The sequence below is a fragment of the Mytilus edulis genome, chromosome 5 (assembly GCF_963676685.1).
Source record: "Mytilus edulis chromosome 5, xbMytEdul2.2, whole genome shotgun sequence".
In the NCBI taxonomy this organism is placed as follows: domain Eukaryota; kingdom Metazoa; phylum Mollusca; class Bivalvia; order Mytilida; family Mytilidae; genus Mytilus; species Mytilus edulis.
Genome location: NC_092348.1, coordinates 75,538,833 through 75,562,468, shown reverse-complemented (window position 1 = coordinate 75,562,468; position 23,636 = coordinate 75,538,833). Strand labels below are relative to the sequence as shown.

The 23,636-nt window shown below is 30.6% G+C and overlaps 1 protein-coding gene and 1 long non-coding RNA gene across 2 annotated transcripts; one reads left to right on the top strand and one right to left on the bottom strand.

Annotated features, from left to right (window-relative positions):
* Positions 1-72: 72 nt before the first annotated feature.
* On the bottom strand, positions 73-23,636 carry LOC139524467 (uncharacterized). The gene is made up of 3 exons (XR_011664800.1): positions 23,426-23,636; positions 22,918-22,998; positions 73-365 (listed from the first exon to the last, which is right to left on the bottom strand). It is a non-coding gene; the product is annotated as an uncharacterized lncRNA (long non-coding RNA).
* Positions 914-6,838, top strand: LOC139522615 (uncharacterized). The gene is made up of 8 exons (XM_071316082.1): positions 914-954; positions 1,312-1,489; positions 2,732-2,813; positions 3,238-3,613; positions 4,472-4,532; positions 5,468-5,602; positions 6,203-6,286; positions 6,540-6,838. The coding sequence occupies exons 1-8, from the start codon at positions 914-916 to the stop codon at positions 6,651-6,653; spliced, it is 1,071 nt and encodes a 356-aa protein (XP_071172183.1). The 3' UTR covers positions 6,654-6,838.

The window sequence follows — 23,636 nt, the reverse complement described above, 5'->3', positions numbered from 1 at the left end:
TTACATGTGCGAGAACATAAGTATGCTAATTTATGCATTTCCATATAAGGTAGTGGTCCTGACCTGTGGAACACGGTATACAATGTTAATGTAAATAAACACATGTGGACATCAACGGATGTAAACACTGGCACGTGCATCTCCGGACATCTGCGCATTGTTGGTAAACAAACATCACGTGGTCTCGTCTGTCGTCTGCTTCGGTGGTCACCGTCACACACTGGTACCCTAATTCGACTGTGCCATCAAATCCATCAAACTACGTTGGGCGCCATTTTGTAACAGGGTCGATTCTTGGGTCAAGTAATAATAAACTCTGTTTAGGGTTCGGATGATTTATTATACCAGTAGTATAAAAATAAACTCTGAAATAACAATATCACAATTATAAATAACAGTTCTATTATAAAACACAAGTATCTTAAATTACACATTATCACATATAGTAATGGTTTAATACAATGCACTTTAATACTGTGTACTATTCTACGAATACATATAATAGACAATCAGTGAGCTGATGTCACGTGTACTTTAACATCTCATTGTGATTTCCAATTATTTTTATGACAAGTTTGTAATTAAAATTAAAATTAGAATTTGATAATAAATTGCTGTATAAGAAGTGCTCTTTCTGAATTTACCTTCATCAGGTACACTTACACCACAAAACAATATAGCCAACAAGAATATGTCCATAGTACACGGATGCCCCACTCGTACTATCATTTTCTATGTTCAGTGGACTGTGAAAATTGGGGTCAAAACTTTAATTTGGAATTAAAATTAGAAAAATCATATCATGGGGAACATGTGTACTAAGTTTCAAGTTGATTGGACTTCAACTTCTTCAAAAACTACCTTGACCAAAAACTTTAACTTGAAGCGAACGGACACACAGACGGATGAACGAATGGAGGCACAGACCAGAAAACATAATGCCTCTCTACTATCGTAGGTTGGGCATAAAAACTTAGGATGCTAATATTTACTCATGATTTAAAGGTTAATATTGGTATAAGACTGATGAAAACAGGGATTAGTTGTAATTGAGGACAGTGTGGGGTTTTTTCTTCATAAATTAATGTTAATACATTTATCGTTGAACATGGTATGTTTTTTGCATGAACATTTGCAATTTGCAGTGCCAATAACTACACTATTGAAATGTTGTTTCTTCAAAATATGTGATGAAAAGTTATATTTATTAGCTATGAAAAAAAATTGTTTTAATGTTAATTGTAATTGATATATAAGTATTTGAAATTTATATGGAATACTCAAAATACCTTTTTATTATTTCTTTACTAGATACATAGAGAACATTCCAACTAAATACATAAGAGACCATGTTTATCCAATTAAAGTCCAAACCAAAGCTTCTTGGACAATTTTCAGTGGACTGTCTGTCTTCATTTTTGGAACTGAAACCAAAGCTCAACAAATTAGACTTGCCATTGTCTGCACAGAGTTTTCAGAGATAGATAAGGTAAAAATACATGTACATTTCTGTTTGAAATTTTTTTTAGCCCTTCAGCTGATATAACCCATAACTTTGTGTCTCTTACTCAAAAATATTAATGTTCCGGACCATATGAGTATTTGGACCATACGCGTATGGTCATGGCCATATGCGTATACTCATATGGTCCGACCATATGCGTATGGTCGGACCATATGAGTATAATACTCGTTTGGTTATTAACGGGCCGGACCATATGAGTATTTGGACCATATAGGTATTTTTTTGTAAATCACATTATAAAAGTTTCAATAATACAAAAACGTTATCTAAAAAACAATGTATTATTTTTATAATTAAAATACTACGTAAAAAAGTTTTCATCGCTAATTACATTCTTGCATGTAGGCTTGGGGTGACATTTACTTCCTCATTGATAATGACCATCGGTATAAATTGTGATTATTATAATTTTGACAAGTAAGTAAAATTAACTGTGAAACTTGTAATTTTTATTTAGCTAATCTTTTTACTATAATATAAAGATAAAATTAACTATATGATAGCGTCTTTTTAAAGAACAGTCATACCATATGAAGAGTTTAGAAGTATTAAAAGTAAACTGTAACAGAGTGTTAATTACTCCGACCATATGAGTATATACCCATATGGTCATGACCATACGCGTATGGTCCAAATACTCATATGGTCCGGAACATTAATACAACTGATTGTTAAAAATCTGCATAAAGCAAGTGAAAGTCCAAGTTCAACTTAATATATCAAAGTTACATCAAGTCATTTGTAACCCCTTTGTTATCCTGTTGTAGCATGAAGTGCAGGTCATGGGTTTGACTTCAATTCAAACCAAAGACTTGCAAATATGCTATTTTTCAGCTAATTACATCACATCAAGAGGTAAAATTAAGGATTGTTCTGCTCAGGATAATGGGTCTGAGTGACTTCATGTGGAGTGTTTTCTTGTGAACTAACATGTTAAAAGTCCAAGCCAGCATATTGTTCTAGAAAAAATACAGGGTCAATTTATTATTTCCTTATCATGTTGTCATCATGAATGTGCATTTAACTAGTCCTGGACCTTAAACAAATTTCAATCCATACATCTAGTTATTTGTTCTATCTTCATACATCATGAATATCATATAGGTTTATTGGTGTGAATGCTTATGGAGGTTGTTGAACATAACATTAATATAAACTCTTTAATTGATTTATTGTTATTGAAATGATTTCTTAATATCATTGCAGACGCAAAATTACAATGATAAGACAATTATTCAGATGGAGCTGAAGAAAATGGATAATTTCTGCAAAGATGAAGATATCTTAGGTATTTCTTTGATAAATTGAGATAAAATTACATATTTTGAATTGACAGGTTATTCATAATACTAAAAATCAACTGGATACTTAATGTTATCTATACTGAGCTGAATAAGCTAAATTGGTTTGAATCTTTAAGATCTGATAACAACTTAGTGTAATGAGAAAAAAATAAACATGTTAAAATGTGATTGACCTTCCAACATTGTTTTTTGATGGATGTCATACCATAGTCTGAAATTTTGTGTCCTACTAGATAACCAATGCAAGCAAGATTTAACAAAAATACTAAAAATTTCTGATTTTTTAATTGTGAAATGAAAAAGCATAGGAGATATATTACTGTATTCGAAATTGCAAAGTAGTAAACAAATAGGATACACAAGAAAGGAGAAGAAAATCTGTTTAATTAATTTATTATCTGATTTTAGGTTTGTTTCACCTTAGGTTCATTCCAATGGCATTCAAGTTGAATGTTTGTATTCACAAACGACTTAATGGCATCGAAGAAACATTCAGACATGAATGCCAGGAACCAAATGGAACGGTTGAATTCTTGTCCATGCATCTGAAAAAGGAGCCTTGTGTGTCATACCACCTACTCGTAGATGGTATTTTTATCTTCAACAGAGGACCAGAACTAAGAGAAAAATGTGGGGCAAACCAGTTTGGGCTCTGTCAAGGTCAATCAGAGTCCTACATTCAGTGTGGTAAATGCTTACAAAAGTACCATAGACAGTGTGTCATTGTTGAAGTTGAGACTTTTGCATGTGGTTGCCACATAGAAAGGCCACTGAAAAGTAGAAAGTAAGTATATACAAGTCTTGTCTATATATATATAGATTCTAACATTGGTACCAGCGGATTATCAGATTTATCCAATAGAGATTTAAAAAAGTTGTCAATTTCACCTGTTAGTATATTTTAGGTCATCCAGCTAGCTGATAAAACATTACAACCTTTCAACTCATCCAATCATCTTCTTAGATCATTGGCAACCACATTTGGATTTTTTTTTTTGTATGCAATTATTCTTGAAAGAGTTAAATTGCCAAAGATTTAGAGAAATATATTTACACAAAGATGTCTTTAAGTAAAATTAAATACCCTGCATTTATCATGCCTACAGTTATTGAATGTTGAATTGCTGAAAGATATTCTTGCAAGCATGCAAGAACTGAAAAATTCATTTACACATTGATGAAGAAACTTATTGAAAAAAGTAAAATCACAAAAATACTGAACTCAGAGGAAAATCAATTCTGGAAAGTCCATAATCACATGGCAAAATCAAATAACAAAACGCATCAAAAACGAATAGACAAGAACAAGAAAAGACAGGTTTTATTTATTAAATTTGGTTGAAGTATTTCAATTCAATAAAATATTAATTTATAATTTGGAATGGACATTATCACAATTACTTATCAACTAAATCAAATTAATCTTTTTCCAATAGATTTATATTTTTTTATTTGAATTTGATCAGGTTATATCTTTTGTGATGAATGTCATAACACAAATAGTTTTTTGTTGTATCAAAGAATATGAATGCTTTTCTTTCTTTCTCTTTAAACATGTTGTACATGTTTTTTAGCTCAGGTTTGTTTAAATGCATACTATATATTAACTATTCACAAAAATCCTCAATGTATTTTATTGCAGTGAAAGAATTTATAGATGCAAAGAAGAATTTATGAAACATGTGAAGAGTCTTGATATTAAAGTAAGACATGTTACTGTAGATCAATATGTATTTCTAATTCTCAAGAAATTTGTTCAAATTATTAAGAAGAAGAAGAATTTAAATTTATTAAGTTTCAATTTATCATCACTTCGTGACATATCCATTTATTAAAAAAACCAAAAACACAGATTTATTGAATGGTAAATATGACTTATGTCTGATGTATTCATATCATCCCAAGTACACTATGTTTGCTAGCATAATTAAATCAAATTAAAATTAAGTAAGTACCTGAATTGGAAATAGGATATCTCATCATTTTTACATTGTGAATCAACATGACCATTGAAAGAGAAGTACAGAATTTTCTTTACCTTTTTTCCAGTATTAAGGATGTACTTAGGTGAGGTTTAGGAATTTGTGTCAAATGTTTGGACTCTTTGAGTTTTCCATACAATGCAAGGTAAAATATTTTGCCCCATAACACCCATTTATTTTTTCATATAAGTCTTAATGGCTTATGAAAGGTCATTTACCTCAATTTTAGAAGATTCTTAATTTTTCTTTCTTTTCTTTTGTTTTGAGACCCAAATAATACCAATGCAACTATAAGGTAAAAGTCTGAGTCACCCTTTGCCCCCTATATTTAAAATCTCAAATATCTTGAAAGGGAGTTCCATGACCTATCAATATTTTTAGCTTATTTGTATCCTGAACATATGCTCTACTAGCTAATAGTATCATTTTCAAATTCTTAATTTATTAATTTTGACCTAACCTCACCTACAATGACCTAAGTACATGCTTAAGTTTCTTTTATTTGACTCTGAGTATAAAGACCAATACAGTTAACCATTAATCTTTTCCAGGAGCAATACAGCCAGTTAATTACACTTTATTATTACATTTTTTCTGTAGATATAGATAGAAATAGATGTAAAACTTATTGTATTTAAATTTACTTTTTTCTGAAGAAATTGGTATCAGATATTTCTTGTGAAAAGATTAATTCTGCACGCTGGCAAACCATGATTGGAACTAACCCAAAAGAAAAACAGATATGGAAAGATGGGAATAACATGGTTCTAACAATGACTGGGGCACCTACAGTGAGTCTTTCAATTTTTAAGAACATAATCTAACATATATTTATATTGAAAAGTTTTAAGATTTTGTCCAAGCTGTGCACAAAATAGGAAAAAAATAAGATTGAAAATACACCAAATATTTATATTCAATGTGAATATTCGCATTTTGTCTATTACAATAAATTTGTTCATAATGTTCTACATACATTGTAGTATCCTTCATAGTATAATTATACATGTATATATATATATAAATAGTACAAGTTAATTATTCTACAGGTCAAAAACTGAATATAACTGAAAGTATACTTCTTTTTTTTTAATAATATTACTGCTTAATTCATTATCATCAAAACTCCTTACTATTTTAATTGTTCATAAATTAATTTTAGCTAAAAAAAATTAATTCATACAATGTAATTCGTAAAGCAAATGATCCTTAGTAGGGGTCATTCGATGTGTTAAGTGTAAAGTACCTGTTACATATGTATGTGGTGTGAATTCAATAACCATTTATATGTTAAGTTAACCATTATTAAATAAATGAGTAACAGTATAAATTTGTTTGATGTCAACATGTAATGTATCAAAAAGTACAAAAAATGGCTTCTTTTTTTACAGGAAATAACAAATTATGTAATTCAGCAAACTAATTCAAAGTCATTAAGCGCAAAAGGATTTGTTATGGATGTCTTTGCGCCAGAGGTTGGTTATACTTGATATATTTCTATAATTTTATTTTGTGGAATGGTATAAAACATCTGTCATATCATATAACAGTGCTTTCATATTATAGATAGGTCACTCTACAACCAGGTGTTACTAATTACCAGCTATTGATGAAATTTAGAGTACTATGCTAAAAAAAAAAGTTGAAATAAGCTAAAACAATCACCTGGTGTCTGTCATAAACTTAAGATTAAATATAAAAAAAATAATATCTTTTTTGTTCTTGCAGGCAGTGGTAAAAGTAATTATGATGGTAGAAAACATCAACAGAATGCGTGCAGAATTATTCCTGCTAAAAGATATAAGTGCAAATCATGAATGTAGTAACACCTCAAAGATATAAGGCCTTCTTATGTAATTTTTATATGTTTACAGTTTGTGAATGAAATGAGTCAGTAATGACAAAAGTATTTCAATAGGTTTACTATTTGTGACTAAAATGAATCAGTAATGACAGAGTATTTTAGTAACGACTGTATTTCAATAGGTTTACTATTTGTGACTTAAATGAATCAGTAATGACAGAGTATTTTAGTAACGACTGTATTTCAATAGGTTTACTATTTGTGACTAAAAATGGTCGGTAATGACAGAGTATTTTAGTAACGACTGTATTTCAATAGGTTTACTATTTGTGACTTAAATGAATCAGTAATGACAGAGTATTTTAGTAACGACTGTATTTCAATAGGTTTACTATTTGTGACTAAAATGAGTCAGTAATGACAGAGTATTTTAGTAACGACTGTATTTCAATAGGTTTACTATTTGTGACTAAAATGAATCAGTAATGACAGAGTATTTTAGTAACGACTGTATTTCAATAGGTTTACTATTTGTGACTAAAATGAGTCAGTAATGACAGAGTATTTTAGTAACGACTGTATTTCAATAGGTTTACTATTTGTGACTGAAATGAGTCAGTAATGACAAAATTTACTATTTGAGACTAAAACGAGTCAGTAATGACAAAGTATTTCAATAGGTTTACTATTTGTGACTGAAATGAGTCAGTAATGACAAAATTTACTATTTGTGACTAAAATGAATCAGTAATGACAGAGTATTTTAGTAACGACTGTATTTCAATAGGCTTACTATTTGTGACTTAAATGAATCAGTAATGACAGAGTATTTTAGTAACGACTGTATTTCAATAGGTTTACTATTTGTGACTAAAATGAGTCAGTAATGACAGAGTATTTTAGTAACGACTGTATTTCAATAGGTTTACTATTTGTGACTTAAATGAATCAGTAATGACAGAGTATTTTAGTAACGACTGTATTTCAATAGGTTTACTATTTGTGACTAAAATGAGTCAGTAATGACAGAGTATTTTAGTAACGACTGTATTTCGATAGGTTTACTATTTGTGACTAAAAATGGTCGGTAATGACAGAGTATTTTAGTAACGACTGTATTTCAATAGGTTTACTATTTGTGACTAAAATGAGTCAGTAATGACAGAGTATTTTAGTAACGACTGTATTTCAATAGGTTTACTACTTGTGACTTAAATGAATCAGTAATGACAGAGTATTTTAGTAATGACTGTATTTCAATAGGTTTACTATTTGTGACTAAAATGAGTCAGTAATGACAGTGTACTTCAATAGGTTTACTATTTGTGACTAAAATGAGTCAGTAATGACAGAGTATTTCTGAAAATTTACTATTTGTCACTTAGATGAACCAGTAATGACTCAACAATTTGTTTGTGTCAAAAAAAAGTCAGTAATGACAAAATATTTCAATAGGTTTACTATTTGTGACTGAAATGAGTCAGTAATGACAAAATTTACTATTTGAGACTAAAACAAGTCAGTAATGACAAAGTATTTCAATAGGTTTACTATTTGTGACTGAAATGAGTCAGTAATGACAGAGTATTTTAGTAACGACTGTATTTCAATAGGTTTACTATTTGTGACTTAAATGAATCAGTAATGACAGAGTATTCAAGTAACGACTGTATTTCAATAGGTTTACTATTTGTGACTTAAATGAATCAGTAATGACAGAGTATTTTAGTAACGACTGTATTTCAATAGGTTTACTATTTGTGACTAAAATGAGTCAGTAATGACAGAGTATTTTAGTAACGACTGTATTTCAATAGGTTTACTATTTGTGACTTAAATGAATCAGTAATGACAGAGTATTTTAGTAACGACTGTATTTCAATAGGTTTACTATTTGTGACTAAAATGAGTTAGTAATGACAGAGTATTTTAGTAACGACTGTATTTCAATAGGTTTACTATTTGTGACTAAAAATGGTCCGTAATGACAGAGTATTTTAGTAACAACTGTATTTCAATAGGTTTACTATTTGTGACTAAAATGAGTCAGTAATGACAGAGTATTTTAGTAACGACTGTATTTCAATAGGTTTACTATTTGTGACTTAAATGAATCAGTAATGACAGAGTATTTTAGTAACGACTGTATTTCAATAGGTTTACTATTTGTGACTAAAATGAGTCAGTAATGTTTACTATTTGTGACTAAAATGAGTCAGTAATGTTTACTATTTGTGACTAAAATGAGTCAGTAATGACAGAGTATTTTAGTAACGACTGTATTTCAATAGGTTTACTATTTGTGACTTAAATGAATCAGTAATGACAGAGTATTTTAGTAACGACTGTATTTCAATAGGTTTACTATTTGTGACTAAAATGAGTCAGTAATGACAGAGTATTTTAGTAACGACTGTATTTCAATAGGTTTACTATTTGTGACTAAAAATGGTCGGTAATGACAGAGTATTTTAGTAACGACTGTATTTCAATAGGTTTACTATTTGTGACTAAAATGAGTCAGTAATGACAGTGTACTTCAATAGGTTTACTATTTGTGACTAAAATGAGTCAGTAATGACAGAGTATTTCTGAAAATTTACTATTTGTCACTTAGATGAACCAGTAATGACTAAACAATTTGTTTGTGTCAAAAAAAAGTCAGTAATGACAAAATATTTCAATAGGTTTACTATTTGTGACTGAAGTGAGTCAGTAATGACAAAATTTACTATTTGAGACTAAAACGAGTCAGTAATGACAAAGTATTTCAATAGGTTTACTATTTGAGACTAAAATGAGTCAGTAATGACAGAGTATTTTAGTAACGACTGTATTTCAATAGGTTTACTATTTGTGACTAAAAATAGTCGGTAATGACAGTGTACTTCAATAGTTTTACTATTTGTGACTAAAATGAGTCAGTAATGACAGAGTATTTCTGAAGATTTACTATTTGTCTCTTAAATGAGACAGTAATGACTAAATAATTTGTTTGTGTCAAAAAAAAGTCAGTTATGACAAAATATTTCAATAGGTTTACTATTTGTGACTAAAATGAGTCAGTAATGACAAAATAATTCAATTGGTTTACTATTTGTGACTGAAATGAGTCAGTAATGACAAAATAATTAAATAGATTTACTATTTGTGACTAAAATGAGTAAGTTATGACAGAGTATTTCAATAGATATAGTATCTGTGACTAAAAATGAGTCAGTTATGACAGTGTTTGTCATTAATGACAAAGTATTTCAATAGGTTTACTATTTGTGACTAAAAATTAGTCAGTGATGACAAAATATCAATAGGTTTACTATTTGTGACTAAAATGAGTCAGTAATGACAAAATAATTCAATTGGTTTACTATTTGTGACTGAAATGAGTCAGTAATGACAAAATAATTAAATAGATTTACTATTTGTGACTAAAATGAGTAAGTTATGACAGAGTATTTCAATAGATATAGTATCTGTGACTAAAAATGAGTCAGTTATGACAGTGTTTGTCATTAATGACAAAGTATTTCAATAGGTTTACTATTTGTGACTAAAAATTAGTCAGTGATGACAAAATATTTCAATAGGTTTACTATTTAAGACAAATATGAGTAATGACAAAATGATTCAATTGGATTATTTGTGACTAAAATGAGTCGGTACTGACAGTGTATTTCAATAGATTTACTATTTGAGACTAAAACGAGTCAGTTATGACAAAGTATTTCAATAGGTTTACTATTTGCGACTTAAATGAATCAGTAATGACAGAGTATTTTAGTAACGACTGTATTTCAATAGGTTTACTATTTGTGACTAAAAATGGTCGGTAATGACAGTGTACTTCAATAGTTTTACTATCTATGACAAAAATGAGTCAGTAATGACAGAGTATTTCTGAAGATTTGCTATTTGTCACTTAAATGAGACAGTAATGACTAATTGATTTTTTGTATAAAAAAAAGTCAGTAATGACAAAATATTTCAATAGGTTTACTATTTGTGACTAAAAATAGTCAGTAATGTCAGTGTATTTCAATAGGTTTACTATTTGAGACTGAAATGAGTCAGTAATGACAAAATAATTCAATTGGTTTACTATTTGTGACTGAAATGAGTCAGTAATGACAAAATAATTAAATAGATTTACTATTTGTGACTATAACGAGTCAGTTATGACGGAGTATTTCAATAGATTTAATATCTGTGACTAAAAATGAGTCAGTTATGACAGTGTATGTCATTAATGACAAAGTATTTCAATAGGTTTACTATTTGTGACAGAAGAGAATCAGAAATGACAGTGTATTTCAATAGATTGACTATTTGTCACTTAAATGAGTCAGTTATGACAAAATAATTCAATTGGATTATTTTTGACTAAAATGAGTCGGTACTGACAGTGTATTTCAATAGGTTTACTATTTGAGACAAAAATTAGTCAGTAATGACAAAATAATTCAATAGGTTTACTATTTGTGACTAAAAATTAGTCATTAATGACAAAATATTTCAATAGGTTTACTATTTAAGACAAATATGAGTAATGACAAAATAATTCAATTGGATTATTTGTGACTAAAATGAGTCGGTACTGACAGTGTATTTCAATTGGTTTACTATTTGAGACTAAAATGAGTCAGTAATGACAAAATAATTCAATTGGATTATTATTGACTTAAATGAGTCGGTAATGACAGTGTATTTCTAGGTTTACTATTTGAGCCTAAAATGTGTCAGTAATGACAAAATAATTCAATAGGTTTACTATTTGTGACTAAAAATGATTCAGTAATTGAAAAAGTTAAGTTATTTTTTTGCAAAAATATTTTAGATGTCAAACAATGTACAATGAATGTAATGGTGTATTATGAGCTTTGTAGATATCCTTTGATATGTTCTAGATTGTATAATATTATAAGATACTGGTTTAAACTTTTATCAACGAATAATTGTATTCTTGTTACAAAGAACAGGTATGGAATCAATGTAATAACTGAAATAGATGGATTTATCAACTGAAGTTTTTATTGTTTAATTTGGGTCTGAATGACTTCTGGTATAACCAAGATAATTTAGTTGTAAATGACACTCTTAAGTATTTGATCAAAACTAGAATATTTGATCAAGTTAATCAATACTTCAATCAATTATTGGATGACTCGCCAAAGTGTTTTTTATATAAATACTGTGTAAATAATGTTTGTTTACAATTTTACCTTACTAAACATGTGAATTTTAGAGTGTATCTAACGAGAATAAGATTGTCTTCACATAACTTATTTGTTGAAACAGGACGATATCACATTGTTAATAGATCAGAAAGAAAATGCATTCTCTGTACTTTAAATACAATAGAAGACGAGTTTCATTTCATTTTACAGTGTGATTGTTATAATGCATCTAGGAGGCAGTATATTAAGCCATATTATTATAAGCGTCCATTGTCATCTAAGCTTATACAGTTGTTGACCACAGAAAATGTAAAAGACATATGTAACCTTTGTAAATTTCTTTTCCATGCATTTAAACGTAGAACAGACATGTTATAAGTTACCAATACTTATTATAGATCATTATTCTTCACGGATGTATTCATTTATCAGTCATGTATGTTTTAAGTGTTTATTTATGATATATTGTATTTGCATATATATTATATTTGTACTAATGAGCATAATTAGCTCAAAGTAATGAAGAATTGAAATTGAAAATCAATATGGTAGGTTACATATTTGTAACTGAATGAGTCATTAATGACAGTGTATTTCAATAGGTTTACAGTTTGTGACTGAAGGAGTCAGTAAACTTTCAAACAAATCTGGAGTCCTGCTAAATGGCTTAATTTGTTCACAATAAGTATTGATGAATACTGTTACATGTAAAGTAGTACAAGCTAAATTTGAAAATGTATTGGATTTACAATTTTCAGTTAATTTCATGTATGAGTAAATACTAAGGTACAATACAGAAATTAGACAAATATGCCATAGAAACATCTATGGGACAAAACAACATTAGCTTGTACTGCATTACACGTAACAGTATTCGTCCATACCAATTTTAATTACATAAAATTGTCTCACAGGCCTTCAGATTTTTTGGAAAAATTAGTGTTCACCCTAAGAACTTCAAGTTTATTTACATTTTACAGTGTGTATATGTTAAGTATGTTTAAATGAGCATATGTTCCGATAGTTTAGCACTGTATTAATTACAGGCTAAAAATTACAGACAAAGTTTAGATGTTTATGAAGTGTCCTATATTTAATTGTCACAATTATTTTTTGTCACCCAATTATAAAAATCAATGTAATAAATTACTTTTGCTAATATCAGCGCCTTGTTTCAGAATAAAAAATCAAATTGTGATACACCTACTTATTTGGTGTATTTAATTTTAGACAATTTATCATATTTGTTACTGATATGTTCATAACTAATTATAATTGTGGATTTTAATGCCATTTAAGGTGGTACCCAACACTTTAGCTAAAGTTAATTTGGCTCGTTTAATTTTCATAAAATTTTGTCAAAGTATTTACTTTGACCCTTTAACAAATAAATACAAAATTCAAAAACTTTCAACCAACTGTTTTGTCAGAAAAATTACACTGGTTATATTGCAGTTTGACGAACACCAATATTGATCATTGAGAAGCTTAATATTCCTTTTACAACACAATGCAATTAAAACGTTTAGCTGACTTAACAGAGTTATATCCCTGTAGTGTTAGGTACCACCTTAAGGAACCTTGATTGATATAATAAATATTTTATTGTGTATGTTTTCTTATTTCTTCTGCAATACAATTTGTGGGATTCCTATTCATCTATATATTGACAAGTGTGTCATTTTCATGTCAAAGATGGAACCATTTTACATTTAATTTAAGAGTGTAGACCTTGGTTTAGTGAGATAACGCTTAAATCAGTTTTGCATTTGTAAAAGTCCACTTTCGTCATGTGTTTTAAGCATTTACTTGAACTGATTGGAATTAATCGGTGTAACCTAGAAGTTTAGTTAGAATATATTTATGAAATTTGTTGACACAAATGTACTGATGCTTTTTAAGAGTTATATCTCTTAACATAGGTCGACCTCCTTAAAATCCACCAAATCTTCCGGATTTGATTGATCCTTTATACGTCATGTGGGTATAACTTTCTGAATATTTCTCCCTTGGCTCCGTGTCTAATAACAGGCTCCTGACTTGGGGCAGGCACATACATACTGAATGTGGCTGGGTTAAAACCTGGTTTTATAGATAGCCTGACAGTCACACAAAATTCCATTACAAAGACATGTGAACAAAACAAAGAGACAAACTAGGTGACGTAATAGGTTAAATGTCAAAATAGGGGTACAGCAGTCAACATTGTGTTAAAATCTTATTTACTATAAAATCAAAACAATATGTAACAAAGAAACACGAACAAGCATATAGACAAAGCACATAAGTATAAATGAAAGACAAGAATACAAAAAATTGACATAGCACAAAAACACAATGACAGGATGTATAAATAAAAGCAAATTGACAAAAATTGACTAAACAGTAAAAAATAATATTCACAAAGACATAGAAAAGAATACTATAAAAAGTTTTTATGATAATAAACAACTTCAGTACATAGAATCTATACTTGTTAGTGTTCAGTTTCAACCTATACTATTTATGTAGATTTCTTGATTCAATTCTTGAACGGGTCAGACAAAAAATAAAAAAATTGTATAAAATATGCAATAAAAGCCCATTTGGGTAGTTCAGTTATAAAAAAGTGTTTTGTTAGCATAAGAGGCCCTCATGTGTATAAACATGCAAAAATTGAAGATGTGGTTATATCAAGGTCTAGACAATGTAGACACCATGTACATACATCTGTTGTCCTGAATTAATATGTAATATTCGCTGCTGGACTTCAAAACAATTCAAATGCTATTTTGTCCTTATAATGAATATACATTTCCTTTCACATGAAGCTGCATATGTCTACCTTTGTTCTATCTCTTCGATATGAAGTTGTTATTTTGTATAGTATACATTTACTTATTGCCCCTAATCCCTTCGGTTGAGGAAAATGGTTCAGTTGTACTTATCTGATTTGCATGATGCCCCTTCACGTAACAGATCTATATATGATAAATATACCTTTGCTTCATGTTATATTAAACATAATTTCCTCGCTAGGTTTAAATATGTTTAGTTATACTTGTACTCTATCCCCTGAAGAAAACTTTGATTTTCATTGTGTATATTTATCTAAATTTGATGTACCTCCCTAATAAGTTATCGAATTGCCTCATTTTACTTATATATATTTGCTCAATCCTCTTTACATGATTTTGGAATAGGCTACTATGATTTGACAATAGTAATTCCATTACCTTTACGGGGCTTGGATATAACTTACTGTATACATCTGCCTTTACTCCATCCCTTTTTCTTAAGGGAGGAGGTGATTTTTTTTAATGGAAAAACCACTACCTTTGGTCTTTGATTTTCACTAGTACAAGCAATGGTACAGTTTCAACCGATCGTATTCATGTAGAGGTTGGGGCTCGATTCATAAATGAAACAGACCAAAGATAAGTTTGTTGTATAAAATAGACCACTTGTTGGCAAATCAATGAAACACAAATTTCGGAAATACAATCTTGAATGACTTGTTTTGTTAACGAGATAGGTTCTCATATGTATCAACCTCTCAACAATTACAAGTACAGGTATATCATGGTCTAGTACATAGCAAACTTTATGTATACACATCTGTTGTGCTTAATTTGTATGTAATACTCGCTGCTGGACGTGAAAATCTGTTCAAATGCTATAATGTCCTTATAATGCTCTTTTACAAATTGTGACTTTGATGGAGAGTTGTCTCAATGGCACTCATGCCAAATTTCTTATATCTACATTTTGCTTCTACTCCAATCGACTAGAAGGATGTCTCCATTTCTCTGAAACCCTTTCACATGAAGCTGTATGTGTCTCCCTTTGCTCCATCTCCTCGAAATGAAGTTCATATTTTGTTTAGTATACATTTACCAATTGCCCCTCAATCACTTCGGTTGAGGAAAATGGTTCATTTGTACTTATCTGATTTGCATGATGCCTCTTACCGATCATCTGCCTTTGCTACATCCCTTGAAATTTTATTCTTATATACCTATATACGTTTGCTCTATACTACCAAACAATGTAAATATGTCTAATGGATACATCTATACTTGGACCCCTTTCACGTAACAGATCTATATATGATAAATATACCTTTGCTCCATGTTATATTAAACATAATTTCCTCGCTAGGTTTAAATATGTTCAGTTATACTTGTACTCTATCCCCTGAAGAAAACTTTGATTTTCATTATGTATATTTATCTAAATTTGATGTACCTCCCTAATAAGTTATCGAATTGCCTCACTTTACTTATATATATTTGCTCAATCCTCTTTGCATGATTTTGGAATAGGCTACTATGATTTGACAATAGTAATTCCATTACCTTTACGGGGCTTGGATATAACTTACTGTATACATCTGCCTTTACTCCATCCCTTTTTCTTAAGGGAGGAGGTGATTTTTTTTAATGGAAAAACCACTACCTTTGGTCTTTGATTTTCACTAGTACAAGCAATGGTACAGTTTCAACCGATCGTAATCATGTCGAAGTTGGGGCTCGATTCATAAATGAAACAGACCAAAGATAAGTTTGTTGTATAAAATAGACCACTTGTTGGCAAATCAATGAAACACAAATTTCGGAAATACAATCTTGAATGACTTGTTTTGTTAACGAGATAGGTTCTCATATGTATCAAACTCTCAACAATTACAAGTACAGGTATATCATGGTCTAGTACATAGCAAACTTTATGTATACACATCTGTTGTGCTTAATTTGTATGTAATACTCGCTGCTGGACGTGAAAATCTGTTCAAATGCTATAATGTCCTTATAATGCTCTTTTACAAATTGTGACTTTGATGGAGAGTTGTCGCAATGGCACTCATGCCAAATTTCTTATATCTACATTTTGCTTCTACTCCAATCGACTAGAAGGATGTCTCCATTTCTCTGAAACCCTTTCACATGAAGCTGCATGTGTCTACCTTTGCTCCATCTCCTCGAAATGAAGTTCATATTTTGTTTAGTATACATTTACCAATTGCCCCTCAATCACTTCGGTTGAGGAAAATGGTTCAGTTGTACTTATCTGATTTGCATGATGCCTCTTACCGATCATCTGCTTTTGCTACATCCCTTGAAATTTTATTCTTATATACCTATATACGTTTGCTCTATACTACCAAACAATGTAAATATGTCTAATGGATACATCTATACTTGGACCCCTTCACGTAACAGATCTATATATGATAAATATACCTTTGCTTCATGTTATATTAAACATAATTTCCTCGCTAGGTTTAAATATGTTCAGTTATACTTGTACTCTATCCCCTGAAGAAAACTTTGATTTTCATTGTGTATATTTATCTAAATTTGATGTACATCCCTAATAAGTTATCGAATTGCCTCATTTTACTTATATATATTTGCTCAATCCTCTTTGCATGATTTTGGAATAGGCTACTATGATTTGACAATAGTAATTCCATTACCTTTACGGGGCTTGGATATAACTTACTGTATACATCTGCCTTTACTCCATCCCTTTTTCTTAAGGGAGGAGGTGATTTTTTTTTTAATGGAAAAACCACTACCTTTGGTCTTTGATTTTCACTAGTGCAAGCAATGGTACAGTTTCAACCGATCGTATTCATGTAGAGGTTGGGGCTCGATTCATAAATGAAACAGACCAAAGATAAGTTTGTTGTATAAAATAGACCACTTGTTGGCAAATCAATGAAACACAAATTTCGGAAATACAATCTTGCATGACTTGTTTTGTTAACGAGATAGGTTCTCATATGTATCAACCTCTCAACAATTACAAGTACAGGTATATCATGGTCTAGTACATAGCAAACTTTATGTATACACATCTGTTGTACTTAATTTGTATGTGATACTCGCTGCTGGACGTGAAAATCTGTTCAAATGCTATAATGTCCTTATAATGCACTTTTACAAATTGTGACTTCGATGGAGAGTTATCTCATTGGCACTCACGCCAAATTTTCTTATATCTACATTTTGCTTCATTCTGTATATTTTATAAATTAACCGTATACCTTCCTAATAAGTTGTCGAAATGCAGCTTTACTTTATTTATATATATTTGCTCAATCCTATTCGCATGATTGTGAAATAGGCTTCTCTGATTTAACAATCTCAATTCCATTAACTAACAGGACTTCGGTATAAAATTAGTGTATACACGGTGGGTTGTCCTGCGAGAGAACGTTCTGTGCTGGTGATTTGGTCCTGTCAGGTGCTGGTGGGTTTGTTTACATTGTATCAGAACGGCAATAAAACAACCGTTTTGTTGTTTAACTTTTCTCTAACAAATCATTAGTACCATTGAACGAATATTACAACAATTTGTAATTGCAAAAGTCGTGGAAGTTCGCCAAACGAAATTGTCTTAACGATGTGCTGGTGATTAGAAAAACGGTCCTGGTTCTGTTCTCCTATGTCCTGGTTCTGTGCCTTTATGTGTTAGTTAAAAGTGGCATATATTCAGGATCATTGATGCTTTACTGTATTGACTTATAAAACTGTTATCTGCTTTGTTGAAATTGACATTGTTGTAATCTAATTACTGTTATCATGAGAGAAAGAAATACCCCTATTTTTTTATTTAAAAAAAATTAACTGTAATCTTATTTCTTGACCTGTTAACGGAACCCCTCTTGTCCCTTTTAAGATAAGAGATACGTTTACGATTTTCGGGATTACGCCGGGTCTTTTTGCATGGTCACCAAAATACGTTGTAAATTATACAATACTTATATAAAGAAGATGATGTGGTATGTTTGTCAATGGACAAATTTCAATAAAAAAACCCCAAAGGAACTATGTATTAACAACCATACGTCTTCGTACGACCTTCAACATTTTTATATATGTTCAATGATGTGTGTCTTTCTGTTATTATTTTATGCAATAAATTGTTTTGTAGGTATACCACTGTAACAATGAAGGAGGAAATGAGGAGGGGTTGTTTGGGTGGAGGTGGGGAGGGGTATGTGGAGCGCAAACAAACCGTGATGATGTTTATGACTATGCGGCATGGGCTTTAATCATTGTTGAAGCATCAATTTAAGGGGCATTTAATATCTTAATCAATCTATTCTTATTTTAGATTTATATTGTTATCTGATATTGTACGGAAAATGTTGCCCTTTTATGTAATACACGTTACGATAATTTGAAAACACATTAATCAGCCAAATTAATGCACAAAGGCAAAAATAGGTGTCACAGAGATCCTATTGATAACAATTATCTGCCCAATTTTATTTGTTTCAAATATGACTTCTTATCCAAAATCACCAGTACCGTATCAGTACCCACCAGCAAAGTATCAGGACATGAATAAATTGAGAAAATGTAAAATTTTAATAAATTGCACAGTTTTTTCACAAAATAATTTTGTCTTGTGGATTGCTAAATATAAAGCGGACTCTGTGAGCATTTTTGTCGAGTCTGCAACTTTTGTTGCAGAAAGCTCGACATGGGGATAGTGATCCGGCGGCGGCGGCGGCGTTAGCTAACTTCTTAAAAAGCTTTATATTTTAGAAGATAGAAGACCTGGATGCTTCATACTTTGTATATAGATGCCTCATGTTACCAACTTTCCGTCACTCACATGTCCAATGCCCTTGACCTCATTTTCATGGTTCAGTGGCTACTTGAAAAAAAAGTTAAGATTTTGTGTAATGTTTTAAATTCTCTCTTATTATAAGTAATTGGATAACTATATTTGGTATGTGCGTACCTTGCAAGGTCCTCATGCCCGTCAGACAGTTTGCACTCGACCTCGACCTCATTTCATGGATCAGTGAACAAGGTTAAGTTTTGGTGGTCAAGCCCATATCTCAGATACCATAAGCAATAGGTCTAGTATATTCGGTGTATGGTAGGACTGTAAGGTGTACATGTCCAAATGGCAGGTGTCATCTGACCTTGACTTCATTTCCATGGTTCAGTGGTTATAGTTAAGTTTTTGTGTTTTGGTCTGTTTTTCTTATACTATATGCAATAGGTCCACTGTATTTGGTGTATTGAATGATTGTAAGGTGTACATCTCTAGCTCACAGTTTTAATAAAGCTTTATATTAAGGTCTATCAACATAGTCATTTAAAATGATTAGTAAAGAAGGCGAGACATTTCAGCGTGTGCACTCTTGTTGTTTTATTTTTTCAGTTCTAGATTTTCTGAAAATGAGCACTTTTGTGTTACGCATACTGAAACAGTTTAGAGGGTCAACTTTTAAAAAGGTTTGCCAATGAACCTATAAGAAACAAAATTGAAAAATCTCAATTTTTTCATCACAATTTTTATGAGAGAAAACGTAAAAAATCATGATTCTCGTCTTTGTTTACATTTTTCATTAATTACCAGCATCGTCAGGACCGAATCATCAGCACAGAACGTTCTCTCGCAGGACAACATTACACACCGTGGTATACATCTGCTTTTATTCCATCCCTTTATGCTTAAGCCTTACTCAGTCATATATGTCCTATATCGAACTGTGATGTATTTAATCGAAGTTGATACAAATCGAAGTTGATTCCAAGAACTGTATATCTCTACCTTACTTCTATACTACTATACTAGGATTTGACCATATGTTACAACAATTGAAAAGCATTGGAAAAAATGCAAGGTATCTAATTTCATTTAACGACATATTTGGTGTTAATATAAAAAGAGGTCCGAGGCTATGAAAGAAATGTTGATGACCTCAAGCTTCGAGAGATATGAAGATTTGGTCACTCTCGAAAATTCACATTTCCCTCAGACAAAGCCCTCGTGAAATATGAATATTCTTGGGTGAACAAATCTTCATATCTCCCTCAGGAACGGGAAATGAATGAATAAAGCTAAATATAATTCGTCTAAACATCAACCATACAATGTTAGATCTGTAAATTTGCTTTCGCAAATATTTTGTTCTTCCCTCTTCGAACACATGCTACTGAGATATCGTGACATCAAATCGCCTGCACTGTAGCAGTTCCGCTAGACCACTTGACCACCTGGGCTTCATTTTCGAAAGCATATTCATTGATCTTTCATTGTTGGGTTGATGTTTAGACAAGTTGTATATATATACTGAGCTATCGTAACACCACATCGCCTGCACTGTATCCCACGCGGATATATATTCAAGCCCGTGATGTGGGTATTTCCTTATATATATATGTCTATCAATATTATACGATCCCCTTTTATTGGATGTGGATCCCCTTTATTGTATGTGGATATACATTTCGGCTTCTATCTTACTTTGTTCCATCCGTTTTCTCCCTCGTTTATATATGACCTATCATAGTGCCGATCTTTGCATCGTACAACTAAAATATTTAATTTATAATACATTTAACCTAATAGTATACCGTGTTGTTTTATGAATCAGGAAATTAGCTTTCTTTTTAAATTATATATACTATTATGTCTACTTCGTAACTATTTCCTTTCGGTATTTTCTCATTTACTTGTAGTTTGTTAAGAAATGAAAGTTTTACATATTCGAGACGATTTATATTCCCGTTATTGTTCTACTCGAGAAAGTCGCGAAAATATTTTAGTTTAAACAATATTTATTAATAAACAATTTCAAGACAAATATTACAATGTTACATAAAGTACAAATATGGGATTCGGAAACAAGTTTGGAAAAACTTTTATAAAATATTTTGTCAAACCTGGTCCTTTAAAACATAGCTTAATCTATAGATGGATTTTACTCATCAGTTTTTAACACACAATTAAGCGGAGATGGTAAGCGAGTCGATCTTAAATGCTTGTGAGCACACAGCAGCATAAAGTGTTTTAAATCTGAATACAATGGTTGATAAAGAAAATGTGATGTTTGATAAGTCTCTAAGAAGATAAACAAAATACAAAACCTAACATGACAACATACAGTAATAAGCAATGTATAGATCACTATACATAATTTTAGTAGCGGATAAGCTTCAAACGGGAATTTGTGTGTCTGTGTTTTGGACAAGGGGAATAAATGAGGGAGAAAAGGGGGGGGGGGCATAATTGTTTTTCTCGAGAAAAAAAATGTTATGAATTATCAGCTAGTCGTTTACCCTAAATCACTTTCTTAGCACTGTTTGTTCCTCTTTATACAATACTTCAAGAGAAGAACATTGCGAATGTCGGGATCTGAGGGCCATGTAAACAGGCGGAGCGACTCTTTTTTTGTACATGGTTTATACATATGCAGGGGACATATAATCTGATATTTTCTAAATCGATAATTTTTATTAGTCAGTGAACCGTGACATTGCGTAAATGAACTAATTAAGATACTTTTATTCATATATGTTAAAATTTGGATGATATTACAATTCGCAATCAACTGTTCTAATTTCTTTCACGACCATGCTTTTTTTTATCTTAAGAAACCGATTTATCAGCATCTGCCGTTTTCCTAAATTTTGAATTGAACTTCATGCCAACAGGTCTAAGAAAAAAAAAGCATTTACTGCTTCCAGAAATATGTGTTTTCTCAAAAGTTAATCAGTGCTCGACTTTTTATCTGTGATTAATAAAAAGATAAAAAACAATTCGAAAAATTAGTTAATTGCTTTTAAGAAAAATATTAATTTATAATTGTGTTACGTAGCAGTACGAATGTCAGTTTCATTAGAAAAATACAATTAATAATGTATCGGAAAGTTATAATCTATTAATAAATAATCTACTGTGCAACATGCTGATATGATTGTCGGGATTGCTATCCCTATGTTATCTTCTTCACGATAAACCACGATGCATTCCGCAAACCGATGAATATTCATAAACTGCTTTTACCTTATCCCTTTTAACATAAACCACACTATACAAAAATGTAACCCTTGATCGTAAATAATATACTATATAGTGTTGACTGGTTTACTATGTTTACGGTACAAAACTAAAGTTAAAACTGCAAATATAACATTAAACTGATCGGAACATACTATATTGTTTGTTCTTTACATACAATTACGTTACAACAATCGTCGAATTGTAAATACTATTTTCATAAAGACTAATTAAGCCAATATATTAAATATGCTTAAAACCACATATTTAAAGGGAAATAATCCATAACGTCTTGTTTACAACATTACATAGTTAAAAATAGATTGACTCTTACCACTTGTGGAGTGAGTTTTTACTGGCAAGGACAAGGCACAGTTCACTAATACATTCTTTATATAATTACATCAATGGAGTCCTAAAACCAAAATGCAATCATAAATATTCGGACTATAGTAAAATATTAAAATATACAATATGACAAAATAACTCAAGTTCATTCATAGCTAGACTTCTATCATTTCAATGTATAATATAAGTGTACTAATAAATATCCACTTTAACACTTTTCCTTATTTTGTCTAATATGCCACCATTTATGAAATATAAATTATCTGTATCAATAATCAAATAGCTAAGCAAATATATTGTTCTATCGTGACAAATTAACGGTAGATAATAAAATACATGTAGCACGAAGCTAAATAAAAGATTCTCGGGTACATCTATCATACTTATGTAATAAACAAACTTTACGAGGAGAACGAAATCATATAATATAAACTTTGCTAACTTTATCATTTACATGTGAAAATATTAATTATATAACAAAGAAGTTAACTTACATTAAATAGATAATATGTTGTGTCCACAATAATACAGGTATATAAATTCGAGATACAATATCATGCGACTGTAATTCTCAATCTCCCGTGCAAATCTACCTGGTCAATACAAAATATAAATTGACCGCGAAATCACAATGACCAATCAAATACGTAATTTAAAGTAAGAACCTTTTGAATATTCATGAACTCAATATAAAAAGTAAAGTGT

What these genes read in the sequence shown, in the direction of transcription:
- LOC139522615 (XM_071316082.1), top strand. Translation starts at nt 914, where the DNA reads ATGGAGGCACAGACCAGAAAACATAATGCCTCTCTACTATC. An exon ending in AGTTTTCAGAGATAGATAAG is followed by an intron (nt 1,490 to 2,731) that starts GTAAAAATACAT and finishes ATATCATTGCAG; the next exon opens with ACGCAAAATTACAATGATAA. An exon ending in CAAAGATGAAGATATCTTAG is followed by an intron (nt 2,814 to 3,237) that starts GTATTTCTTTGA and finishes ATCTGATTTTAG; the next exon opens with GTTTGTTTCACCTTAGGTTC.